The 13,208-nt window shown below is 35.6% G+C and overlaps 1 protein-coding gene across 1 annotated transcript in view; it reads left to right on the top strand.

The window, feature by feature from the left end:
• CBLN4 (cerebellin 4 precursor) overlaps nucleotides 1-4,138 on the top strand; it is a 303,381-nt gene extending 299,243 nt beyond the window's left edge. Inside the window, exon 3 of the mRNA XM_044090041.1 lies at nucleotides 3,185-4,138. Coding sequence (XP_043945976.1) covers nucleotides 3,185-3,382 — 198 coding nt within the window. The 3' untranslated portion in view covers nucleotides 3,383-4,138. The remainder of the gene's footprint in view (nucleotides 1-3,184) is intronic.
• The last annotated feature ends 9,070 nt before the right edge of the window (nucleotides 4,139-13,208 follow it).

The raw sequence follows: 13,208 nt of genomic DNA, 5'->3' as shown, positions 1-13,208 counted from the left end.
TAATATTTGCCTACAGTTTTTCATGGTTCTAATTTGCAAGCTATCTTGGACACAAAAATGTCCAACTATAGTTAAACAAAGAGACATCAGGCTATGAAGTTTGATTTACATACTTTGAAGACACAGTTATGTCACTCTTACATAACTCGAATACTGCTGATATTATGGACTAAATTACCACTTTATCTTAGAGGCAGTAAGAAGTTAGAATCCTTTATAAGACAGCTGGATTCATGGGCTGGGACAAATTGCTTGATCCAGAAATCTTGGCTTCAGCAGACCATATGGCCTTAACACTGATATACAGTTTATGAGCTTATGGACTTCTTTTATCTGTAGTTAAGTTAGAGTAAGTGTTTTGGTTTTAGTTCTTCAGCATTCTGCTCCTTAGCCTTGTAACTCACAGTTTTTTAAACTGGAAAACAAAATTCTGCCACTCAGCAAAGCTATGACCCTTCATTTAAATCAATGACCACAGCCAATAACATTTACAACTGCCAATATTTTAAGTCAACGTTGTAAGACTAGCTTTTTCTTTTCAAACAACCTCACAAGTGTGACAGCTTTTATTATTCAGACATTTCAAACTTTTTTTTTTCTGGGCAGAAAGGAGGTTACACATTCCCTGTTAATACCATTCAGCTGCTAGGTACTTAACAACTACAGAGTACAAAGTTTGTATAAATATTTTAGAAATCATTGAAGTAAAGAGCTTGTATCTCTTTTGGAGCATGTAGTTATACTACTTCAGCATTCTTCAGTATTTTGATCTGAGATGAGCAAAGTAATTGTTTTTCAAACTACTGCATGAATGCAGTAGCTGCCATTTTCAAGGCTAACAATGAAAGAGATACAGCATTTGCTGTGTAGAATCACCTTTATAACTTAAAAAAAATTAACTATTCTCTTTGTGGTTGAAGAAATGGGGGGATTCATTAAGATAGTATGATGTGTACACCTTTGTAGACATGTCATGGTACCCATTCTATATTCAGCAACAATCTTAATGCTGTGTTGCATTCCATGCTGAATGCTAATGAGACAGTCCTAAGGATAGGCATATGCTAATTAGCCATGTACTCTGTCACCCAGAACTGCCCCCAGGAAGAAATCTACATGCTGTGCATTTCATGGTATTGAAAACAGCCAAAGGACTGTGCTCTACTACCCATCATGACCATGGTATGGGGATCAGGTGGTGGGGGTGAAACTAGACATCACAGATAACTCATCCATGAAGTACCTTAATAGCACCAACAGCAGTATAGGGATTGGGTGAGGGGTGGACACTACCCAACAGAGATACATATAAGTGCCATGATGGCATTGGCATTACTATAGGGATTGGTGGAAGGGAGGAGTCACTAGACTACAAGTATACATATTATTAAAGTGCCTGAATGGCACAGACAGCAGTAAGGTGAATGGGGATGTGGGGGAACACTAGCCATAAGGAATACATATTAGTAAAGTGCCACAATGGCACCAACATTGGTGCAATATTCACAGGGTGGGTGGAATCACTAAACCCAGGGTTATACATTATTAAAGTGCCTTAATGACACCAGCATCAGTACCGGTATCAGGGTTTATGGGGGATCGCTAGACATCAGGGATTCTGAAAATGTGTTATAATGGCACTAAAACTAAAATAGTGATTGGGGTGGGTGGGGAGAACCATGGTAGGGCAGAGAGGTCAGGAGGATAGGTATGGGGACTGTAGTATATGTTTGTGCATGTGTAAATGTATGTAAGTGTGTGCTTGTGTGCCTGCATTTGAATGTGTACCTATGATAGTGGGAGAGTGACTGTAGGGGGAAATGCCAATGCCTACATGAGCAGCAGTTTACTATTGTGACATGCTGATCAACAATAATTTGCATGTCACAGTAGTAACTGCAATTCAGAGATACACATATTAGCCCATAATGAGGTCTTAACCTCATTGAAGCTAATATGTCTGAATCACAAATTACAGCATCATGGGAGCAGGTTCTACATGTCACGCTAGACCTTTTAATGAATGCCTAGGCATAGACAGGATAGGTACTCTTTGTCAGATTCATTTTCTTGTATGAGCGATGCTATAACCCAGTTCAGTCAAATGGTCTCAAGTGTACAATTCTATTTTACAAGACAGAAGTCCCCACATCTTCATTGCAGATGGCTTTGCCTCCTGCACCCCTATAACTAATATACGTAATTAAGAGGTGCAGTTTTAAGGCTTTAAGGAAAATTATTGAAGTTCTATAATCAAGTCATTCACTCTTGCTTACACAAATTTGTTTAAGTAATGTTCTACATTTATCCGAATCAAATCAGTTGTTTTCTTTCTTTTTTCTTTAGATGCAATTTCATGTTATTATGGCAATATTTCTTGCCACTGCTAGCCCTGATTTAATGTAGGATATTGTCCAAAAATGTAGCTAGACTTTAGACTCTTTTAAGCCAACAGAAAATGTAGTACCCCACCCTACTAATGTCTTCTAACCTTACTCCTAACAATGCCTCTGCCACTAATGCTAGTCATATTACCTTAAAAAAAAAGTTTTCTAACAGTGCCACTTCACAAGACACTCAAACACGCACACACACACACACAAACACACACACACACACACACACACACACACACACACACACACACACACACACACACACACACACACACACACACACACACACACACACACACACACACACACACACCATTAAACCTGTCCCCTTACCTAGCCTTTACTCTAATCCTAACCTGCAAACACTTGCAGACCACATACCTGACACTAAACATTTAAACTTCCTACTTTCAGTGTGAACAGCACTCTGCAAAGAGTGTTCTGACCAATTTTCACCCCTGAAAACTTTGCCAACATTGTTGACAAAATTGCCATTCAAACAACTGACAGGTACAATTGTCATTCAAGCAACTGAGATACTTATAGCTAGCTAGATAGACAGATATAGAGATGCAAAGAAATAAAATAAACATAATTTATAATATGTAACCACTCAGTTAAGAAATAAGTCAACTCAGAAACAAAATGTCAAATACCACTTACTGGAAATTTAAAAAACTGACTATGAATGGTTTTCTTTGTGCATTAATTGATTTTTTTCATATAGAAATCAACAGTAGGCAGCTTTCTTGAAATAAAATCTAACTGTGTGTGCTTTTTTTTTGCAGGTCAATCTGATGCTAAATGGTAAGCCAGTAATTTCTGCTTTCGCAGGGGACAAGGATGTCACTCGAGAAGCTGCAACTAATGGAGTTCTACTATATCTAGACAAGGAGGATAAAGTTTATTTGAAATTGGAGAAGGGCAATCTTGTCGGAGGATGGCAGTATTCCACATTTTCTGGTTTCTTGGTCTTCCCTCTTTAAAAAAAAGTAATAATAATAATATTGAATTTCTTCCAGGTATGGACTGGCATTCCCTTTTGTTTATCTGACGATCATTTTACCATCCTTGGATTAATGTGTTTTATTGGTTTCTCATGAGTAAATGTGGACTATATGCTAAAGCATTTCAGATCTTTTGGAATAATGGCAAAATGTCAGTTTGTGTTAAAGAATTGCATTTGGACGTTTTCCTTCAAATAACAATGACTCCATTTCTCCTTAGTGTTACATCTGAATCTGTTAGCCTCCTGTATCTAGATGCCTTGTGCACAGGACATGGCCTTGTTTTGGATTTGAAGGCTTGACAATTACATTTGCTCATTGACATATCCCTGTTGTTATGTTTTTTAAAGCAGCTACCATCTGTAGATTACTGTTGAAGTACTGTATATTGACTTACATATGCATTTCTCTATATTTGCCTTCAGAGATGTGAAACATTCAAAGTCTACATGTAAATGATAAAAGTGCATTTGTAGGTATTTTCAGCAGGTACCATTGCTTTTCCACATATCTCTGTAATTACTCAAGAAGAAGACACACTGTATAATTATTAAGGAACAAAATAGTACGTTGAATTCAAAGCTAACATCTTAGATAGCATAAACATTGTAAGAGTTAATATTTTGTCAAGTTAAAACTGCAGCTGTTAAGGTTTTGTACAGGTCCTTCAGAGATAATTACATGTTTTTTTTTGAAAATCTAGAAAATCATGAAGAATAAATCAAAATACATTGAGTTTGTCTGTACAGCTTTTATTTCACAATTTTCTTATGATCTGTTATCTCTGCAGGTTTAACTACAGTCTTTTATTCCCATATGCAAACATTATACAGTTTAATTTGCATACACACAATATATATATATATATATATATATATATATATATATATATATATATATATATATATATACATACACACCACCAACACACACCCACACGAGAGCATGTGCACACACACACACACACACACACACACACACACACACACACACACACACACACACACACACACACACAAATGAACACACACGAACACCTGTTTAAATGTGAACATGTGCACACATATACATATACACAGATATGCATGAGCACACACACAATTTTGTTATTATATTATGTTATGCTATTTGTGTTGCATTTAATTCACTTCATAAGGTTCAAAAAGGAGAAAGAAGAGCTGATCTCCATTTGTTACTGGGAGTAATACCAAGTACTCAAGGAATATATTTGCTCTTTTGAGGTTAAAATAGTGATAAAGTAAAGAAATTGTATTACTCATTGAAGAAGGCTACCTCTTTAGGTTGGGTTAGGCCTTGATAGCTTTTGGTAACAAATTTAGTGCTCAGTATAAAGATAATTCTTCAGATATTGAATTACTTCTCATATTAATTGTTATGAACTTACAAAGTTAAGTTAGCAATGGGGGCCATATTGTGTTAATTATTTAATATATACCAGTAAGGATATTATCTCACTGATGACTGAAAAGAGGCTGTGAGTATGGCAACTGGGCTTTACATGACACTATGAAATTTATAATAGAAATCACATGTGAGAAGACCACTCAAGCAAGAATGGTATTATGTAGCCTGCATTCAGGAAATGCTAATCTGCAGTAGTCAACCATCTATTTTTCTGGGGCTGTGTATCAGTTGTGATGACTATTACATTGTAAAGGCACAACTTATTGACTTTAGTAGTGCTTCTGACTGCATCAGTGGCTTGGTCTTGATGCAAAAACTCTTAGCTTTAAGATTAGCCGGTAACATCTGGGTAAACAATGGCAAGCAAATTGGTCTGAAGAGTCAAACTTGCCAATCAGGTACTTATATTTATAATTTGGATGCAGATATTCCACAAGTTCTTATCTGAACATAAGTATTCCACAAGGCTGAAGTCTCACCTTATTATTTAACTTATGCATGAGTGATAAAATATGAAAGAATTTTGAGATTTTTCTACCTGATAACACATTTAACAAGCACTGCATACCTTGTCAATTAGCTAATCCACTACAGGAGCATCATTGGTATGACCAGCCATTCTTCTGCACACATCCGTGAGGCTGCATGTTCTACTCCCTCCTTCAGACGAACTGCTCTTACATTCTCTCTCCATCACTTGTTTTACAGATACTTACATCTGCTCATCAGGGTATCAGTAGCAGTGCAGTTTACTTAATTCATTTCATGAAAACAAAAAGGCAAGGAGAACTGACCACCAGAAAGTAAAAGCAGTTACAAAATGTATTCTCTTTTGTTCACTAACAATTGTGAACAAAAGCGCTAATTTAATACATTTTGTAACTGGTTCTATGTTCCGGTGGTCATTTCTCCTCGCCTGTTTGTTTTTATTTTTGCCTAGTTTGTTTTTTGTTATTTAGTTAATTCATTTTATGTTATTTTATTTTTTCCTCCAGCTGTTTTGTAAGTATTGTTATTGTTAGTTAACCTTGCTTTCAATAATTCATTTCCACATAATGACCATCTCATGCCACGTGATTCCCATGACCATTGTGATATTATTTTGTCTGCATATAATTCTATACATTTTCTCTTCTATCCTGGTTAAAAGAAGGTGCACAACAATAGCAGCCATGTATCACATATTGTATTTGTTTATGATCTGACTAAGTTGTAAGACTTGTAAACTCTCCTTCCATCATTAAAAATAATAATTGAAAAAAATCCTTGAGGACAGAGTTACAGAATTAGATTGCTTTTGCTCTTTAAGTTCAACAGCACCCCCCCCAGCTAGATTTGATGTCTGTCCATAGACATAGGCTTTTAAAAATGGTAAAAATTCAAGGGGTTACTACCTGTCATTTATGAGCCATTTGTCAGGAACCAAATCTAGTTTTTGATTAGTTAAAAAAAAATCATGTTTTTATAGAGGGTTTAGAAAAGGTTTTGTCTGGGTTAGCCAGGTAGAAACTGGTAAAAGGTCAATTTTACATTATTTTTCATGTTAGAGTGAGGAAAACCAGTACCAGTAAATGACCATGTCATCTACATATATGTTTATAAGAAGAGTAGACAGGTCAGCTGGTAGCTTGTTAACACAGATGGAAAACAGAAACATTTCTAGAACTAATCCTTGGAGACTGTTCTGGTTAGGGCAGAATGATAAGAAGTGAAAAGAGAGAGAAACAGTATTTAAACCACTGGCATGCATTTAAGCTATTCCTAATGAAAATTAGGACACCTTGGTGCACAGAGTGGTGAACTAGACTGAAGACATTGTGCAGGTCTAGAAAAACTGTACTTATTGTACTGCTTTGCCCATGCTACACAATATGTCATCTTCAAGAGCCTACAGAGCTGTTAGGGTGCTATGTCATGTCCATAAACAATGTAGGCTCCTCAAGGTAAGGAAGTACTTTTGAATATGCTTTATAAGCTGGGAGTATACAATATAGTCTAGGACTTTGCCTAACATGGGGTTTATGGATATTCATTGAAGGTCAACAGAAGACTGAGGACTGGGGATTTTGGGAAGAAGTTTTAATAATGTATTCTTCTAAATGGTTGGCATACAGTTTTGTGATACAGCAAGGGCAAATACATGTTTCATCAGGTTACTTATTAACTCCTTGTAGGTTTCTATGATTTAGGGTCTTAAAGTGTCAGATCATTAGGAGAATAGGACCATAAGACAAATTTAGACTGATTAACTGCACTTCAACTCAAACTAAAACAAAATAAAGTGCAAGAATCCTCTTCAAAAAAAAGTATGCACAATTCCCCAATATACTAAAATCCTTCTAGGAGGAGATGTACATCCTAATCCTGGCCCCACGTATTACAGTGAACATGGAGATAGTTCTCTCCCACACACTTCTCTAAACCAACAATAGCCAATCTTCAACCCTGATGATCTAAATTTTGCTGCTATAAATGTTAGAAGCAGAAGAAATAAAACCGCTGAACTACATGATTGGATAACTGGATTGCCCAGCATAAGCCTGACATTCTCACTGCAACTGAAGCTTGGCTTAAAACCAGCATAAACGACTCCAGAGTTTTACCTACTGGCTATAATATCAACCATAATGGCCATATAACGAGGAAAGGTGGTGGTATTGCTTTAATATTTCCTACCACCTACCACATTTCCTCTTACCGTAAACTAATACCAATATTCAGTTCAGCAGAGCTTCTTATTGCTTTCCTCAAAATAAACAATTTTAAACAAATATGTATCACTGTCCTTTACTTCCCTTCTAATGACAATGAAACGATACTTGATGATATCCTACACTGGATATCCATAACATTTCTACAAGAAAAAATAAATGTCAATTGTTTGTACATAAACTCTATCTCCCCTACATCTAGCATGAACTTAAAAGGTTTCACATATCTAATTAGTAGCTCCACACATTATAGCAAAACATCAAATTCCCTATTAGACTGGATCCTAGTATCAGACCATAGCAATTACTTCACCATAAGGTACAATATCACACTAATCTCCCAGTCTGTATGACCAGACATCTCACACATCCAGATAAGCAACATATTTATAAAGCAATACAGAACTTTTCCAAGTTTAACCCAGAAATATTCATTACTACATTATCATATCTTAACAAAAACTCCTCCTGTTAGACAATGCTGTAAATAAATTCAGTACAACTTTTCTAAATATCTTAAATAGCCTTGCACCTCTTAGAAGGAAGAGACTAAAGCAAGTAATGCAATTTGTCTATCAAAAAAGAGTAGAATGCTAATGCAGGATAGAGAAAAAGCATGGAAAGAATGGCAAAAATATAAGCACCTCAATATCTTCATAATGCTTCACAATCATACTAAAAAGCAAGTAAATGAAGACAAAAAACTATGGTATGATAACTTTTAGAATAATACTAAACTCAACCCTAAAAAATTTGGACATCCACTAAAGAAATGTTACATTCTGGCCAAAAATTCAAACCAAACCACTCTCCCGATAACTCACCACTTGAAATTTCAATACAGTTCAACTCTTATTTTATAGATGGTTTTGCATCTCTAACCAAGGATTCTTCAACATCTAAAACTTAAACCATGCTCTTTTCCAGTTGATGACCTTCCAAGTGAGTACATACAAATAGCACCAATACCATTGCCTTTCTTGTATCAATCTATAAGTAGATCAATCCAGGAAACACATATCCCTCTTTCTGAAAAAAGTCACACATAATTCCTCTGCACAAAGAAGGAAATTCAGCAGACATTAATAACTTTAGACCTATAACAATCTTCTCTCTCCTTGCCAAAATACTTGAAAAATGTATTCAAAAACAATTGCTAGACTATCTCCTGCAGGACAAACTCATGTCCCCTACACAATACAGCTTCCATCCTTCCCATAGTAATAACACTGCCCTCTTAACCTATATAGACACTGTCAACAAAGCTAGAGATAATGGCAAACTAGTCTCTTCCTTATTTCTAGACTTGTTTGTTTGTTACACCATCTTCTACTTCAAGTGTTCTCAGTCAGTATCTCTAAGCTCATCCTTCTATGGTTCAAAAGCTACCTGCCCAATAAGTATCAGTCAGTAAAATGGCATGCTCCCTCCTTACCTCCCAGTCACCATCTGTGTACCACAAGACTCTGTCCTTGGTCCTCTCCTCTTTAACATATTCACTAACACTCTCTATACAGCCATACAACAGGCTATACTAATACAATATGCAGATGATTCCACTCTCATTTACACATTTAGCAACATGGTACACCTCCAAAAAATTACTCAGGAATCTTTAACATCCACTGAAACATGGCTTCATAACTCACAACTCAGAACTCATGGTCTACCCAAAAAAGACCAAACTACTACTTTTTTTCCCCAAACCCCTCTCTTATGAAAAAATAAAATTTAAAGTCATCTATCTTGATAGCACAACCATTGAAGTCACTTCTCATAGCAAATTAGTAGGGATGATACTTAAGCAATAACCGACGATGTGGTGTGGTATACTGAAGATTTACCCATTGTTGGTGTGGTTTAATCAAGAGGCCGAAGCCCGAGTGATTAAATAAAGCTAACTGTGGGTAAATCTTCAATATACCACAACCACAGAGTTGGTTATTGCTATTATACAATGACATTATTTAAGAAAAAAATACTTTTCTTAAATAATGTTTTTGTATAATGGCACATTACTGTTCTTCCGCTGGTGGTGGTATACTGCTTCCTTGTGTTTATGTACTGCACATGTGTATGGGACTTGTGTTCTCATGCATACCCAGTACATCAAAGCTTTGAAATGGAAGCAACAGAGAAAAGAACGTCTCCGTTTTTTTTTTTTTTTTCAATTAAAAACAAAGTTTTGGACACTTTATACCAATGGAAAAAAGTTCGGGCTACCGGACCTTTTTCCATTGGTATATTGTGGGATTTACAATGGGCATGCTGGCCAATCAGTATGCACGTTTTAGAATATTAATGGGGGGTGGGTCATTGTATAATAGATGATAATCTTACATTCAACCTTTATATATAAAATTGCATAAGAAAAACTCATCAAAAACTAGGTATGTTTTACAGAGCCAAAAACATTCTCACTGATGTAACTAAAACTACACTTGCTACTACTTATCTCCTCTCCACTCTTATGTCACTTCCATCCTTACTAGACTCCAAGCTTCACAAAAATGAACACTTGAACAATGCTATAACAAAGTTGCTAAATTTGCAGCAAATATCCCTTTCAGAACCCAAAAAAGCCTAAATTTGTTAGAATTGCCTCCTCAACTAACATATGCACAGCTTCTTACTACCTGTAAAGTTATCATACATCTCAAGCTTTTAGAGCAAACAATCTAGACAAAGCCATAAATAATGCGGGACAAAGTCCCAAAGTCAGGGGCAATTTTTAAATATTGCTCTTATAAACTTAGAAAGATGAGAGAATGACAGGTTTTCCATTAGCATGGGTATAACGTCTGAAACTCAAATACCTGTCATTATTTTCTGGCTTCCATCCTCAACAGCATGAAAACCATTTGCCAGAAAACCAAAAATTTATGAAGAACAGACCAAAAATATGTGGCAAAAATCTGGGCATTCTAGAAAAATCTGGACAGTTGAGAGGTATGTCAAAGAAGATAAAGTTGTTTGCTAAAATGATCTCCAAAAGTTGTTCAAACAAACACATTCATTGTCCTGTGCCCCCCTTACTTAATCTCGATGAAGTATAACCCCCACTGTTCCAATGGGATGCAAGAATAGAATAAGTAAGTCACAGATGTCAACTGTTAGAAAGTTTCCTAATGCATTAATGTATTCTGCATTCTTAACTTTGGTATACCAAGAAAACCATAATGTTGTTACCAAACAAGATATTTAAATTTAATTTTACGTGAACATTTTTAAGTCTAAAATAAGTTCAGTAATGAGGTATGAAAATTATCTGGCATCCATCTGCTTGTTTAACACTAAAAACATTCTACATAACTATATACCCAGTCAGTCATTGCAATCCAGTGACCAAAATCTCCTGTCTGAACCTATCAAAGCTGCTGGGCATTGTCTGTACTCATAGATGGTTGCTAAGGCCTGGAATTATGTACCTGTAGTGATCAGGTAAATAACCTCCCTCCTATCTTTCAAAACCACTCTGAAAGACTACCTAGCTAAAATCTGTCTCTGTTCTTGTTAAAAAAACAGGATAAACTATATTCCTAAATGTGGACAAGTGCCTTTTCATTCCTTATACCTCCTTACCCTCCCTTCTTCACTTACTTCCTTACTTCTATCAAATTCTCTTCCCTGACATTCTCTCTAAATATGCCATAAGCCTGTTTTCCCCTCACTTCATATTGCAGTTCCTGTTTGTATTAGAATAACTTACCTTTAGTTTCTCTACAAACTGTCTAGCATTTCTCTAAATACTAAATGATTGTCATGTAATGTGTGCTGATTCTTAACCAATGTTTTTATATTATGTCTAATTTGTTATAATTATTTAAACTGCAGATGTTTTATTTTTGTAGATTGTAAAATTATTGTTCTTTAAATGTTTTGTAATAATTTTAAGCTTTTCTCCCAGGCCTCCACTGAAAATGGGCTTCTACCCAGTTGGACTTTCCCAGTAATCAAATGTCTCTAAATAGATAGATAGATAGATAGATAGATAGATAGATAGATAGATATTAGTCAGGTGATCATGAAGACCATGAGATGCTTAGGCATATACCTTTAAGCAGAGCCCTCTTAAATTCCAAGCCATATCATTCTTGACCTTATAGCAACAAATAACCCCACCAAAAATATTATTCCCAGTCCCTCCATCCTTTAATGGGATTTTTTTGTCCAGCAGGGCCAACATTTATTTTACTTTACTATGCTTTATGCATAAAAGGGGTGTATAGGGTGAAGGGTCAGACATTTTGTCAAGACTATTATTTTTGGATTATATGACAAATGGCATATTTGCAAATTCATTGATTAAAATTGGTAGACAGTTGTCTGTTAACTTGTAGCACAGCATTTTCCTTAGATTGTTATATTTTGGGTATAACTTAACCCACTTCCAGAAATGTTTGGGTTAAATGGAAACATACAATTGTTGTTTGTGGGCATAATTGCTCTGAGTTAATAAATGGATTTTTATTTTGGCTATATTGCACAATTGTTTATGAATTGAAGGACTATTGATGTTTTCCATTGTACTCAAGATTTGTACATTACTTTTAATAGTGCCTTTATTTTTTAAGTTATCCAAGCTGCCTGCTTTGGTTTCAACAGTGTAGTTGTTATTTGAAAGAGTATAACAGCAGCACCAAATTATTTTATTGTGTAATTAGAAACTACATCACCGTAGTATCACTGCACAGAGTACAGCAGCATCATTGTAGTATTACGTTGTGTAATTAGGAATTGCATCATAATAATATTACAGGAGCAGAACAGCAGCATTTAAGTATTAATGGTGTAATTAAGAACTGCATCACAAACATATTACAAAACAGACTAGAACAGCAGGACTGAAGTATTATGCAATGTAATTAAGAACTGCATCACAGCAGTATTACAGAACAGACTAGAACAGCAAGACTGAAGTATTATGCAGTGTAATTAAGAACTGCATCACAACAGTATTACAGACTAGAACAGCAGGACTGAAGTATTATGCAGTGTAATTAAGAACTGCATCACAACTGTATTACAGAACAGACTAGAACAGCAGGACTGAAGTATTATGCAGTATAATTAAGAACTGCGTCACAACAGTATTACAGAACAGACTAGAACAGCAGGGCTGAAGTATTACGCAGTGTAATTAAGAACTGCATCATAATAGTATCACAGGACAAAGTAAAACAATGTAGAAGTACAGCACCGCTATAGTATTTTACTTAGTTTCCAGTGCTGAAATACTTCAGCAGTTTTTTTTTCACTTAGTGGCAGAGTATCACACTTTTTTTTTGCTTCTGCTTGTACTGAGAATATTTGTTAGGGAATCCTTGATAAAGCAGCCTGTATGTGCCTATAAATTTATTCTTCTAAATTCTCATTTTATTCTTTACTTTTGCTGTGTGTAAAGGGGGAGCATTAGCTTTTAATCTCCTTTCTCCGGAATCAAGAACATACCCTAAATTATGAAATAGATCAAAGACAAAGGCCCTACACTAGGGACAGGTTTTAAGTCTTCTCTAAATAACAAACTTGATATATGCTACGATAAAATTGCAACAAATGTTAGATCCTCATCACATCACTGTTCCTCACTGCAACAACTAAACTACCTCCACTTAATTACTGCACATAAAATAATATATAAACCAACAGCTTGCCCAACTCTCTCCTCT

The sequence above is a fragment of the Protopterus annectens genome, chromosome 12.part0 (genome assembly GCF_019279795.1).
Source record: "Protopterus annectens isolate FY-2018-M chromosome 12.part0, PAN1.0, whole genome shotgun sequence".
Taxonomy (NCBI): domain Eukaryota; kingdom Metazoa; phylum Chordata; order Ceratodontiformes; family Protopteridae; genus Protopterus; species Protopterus annectens.
The sequence above is the reverse complement of the archived record's forward strand: the minus strand, read 5'-3'. Positions and strand labels throughout refer to the sequence as shown.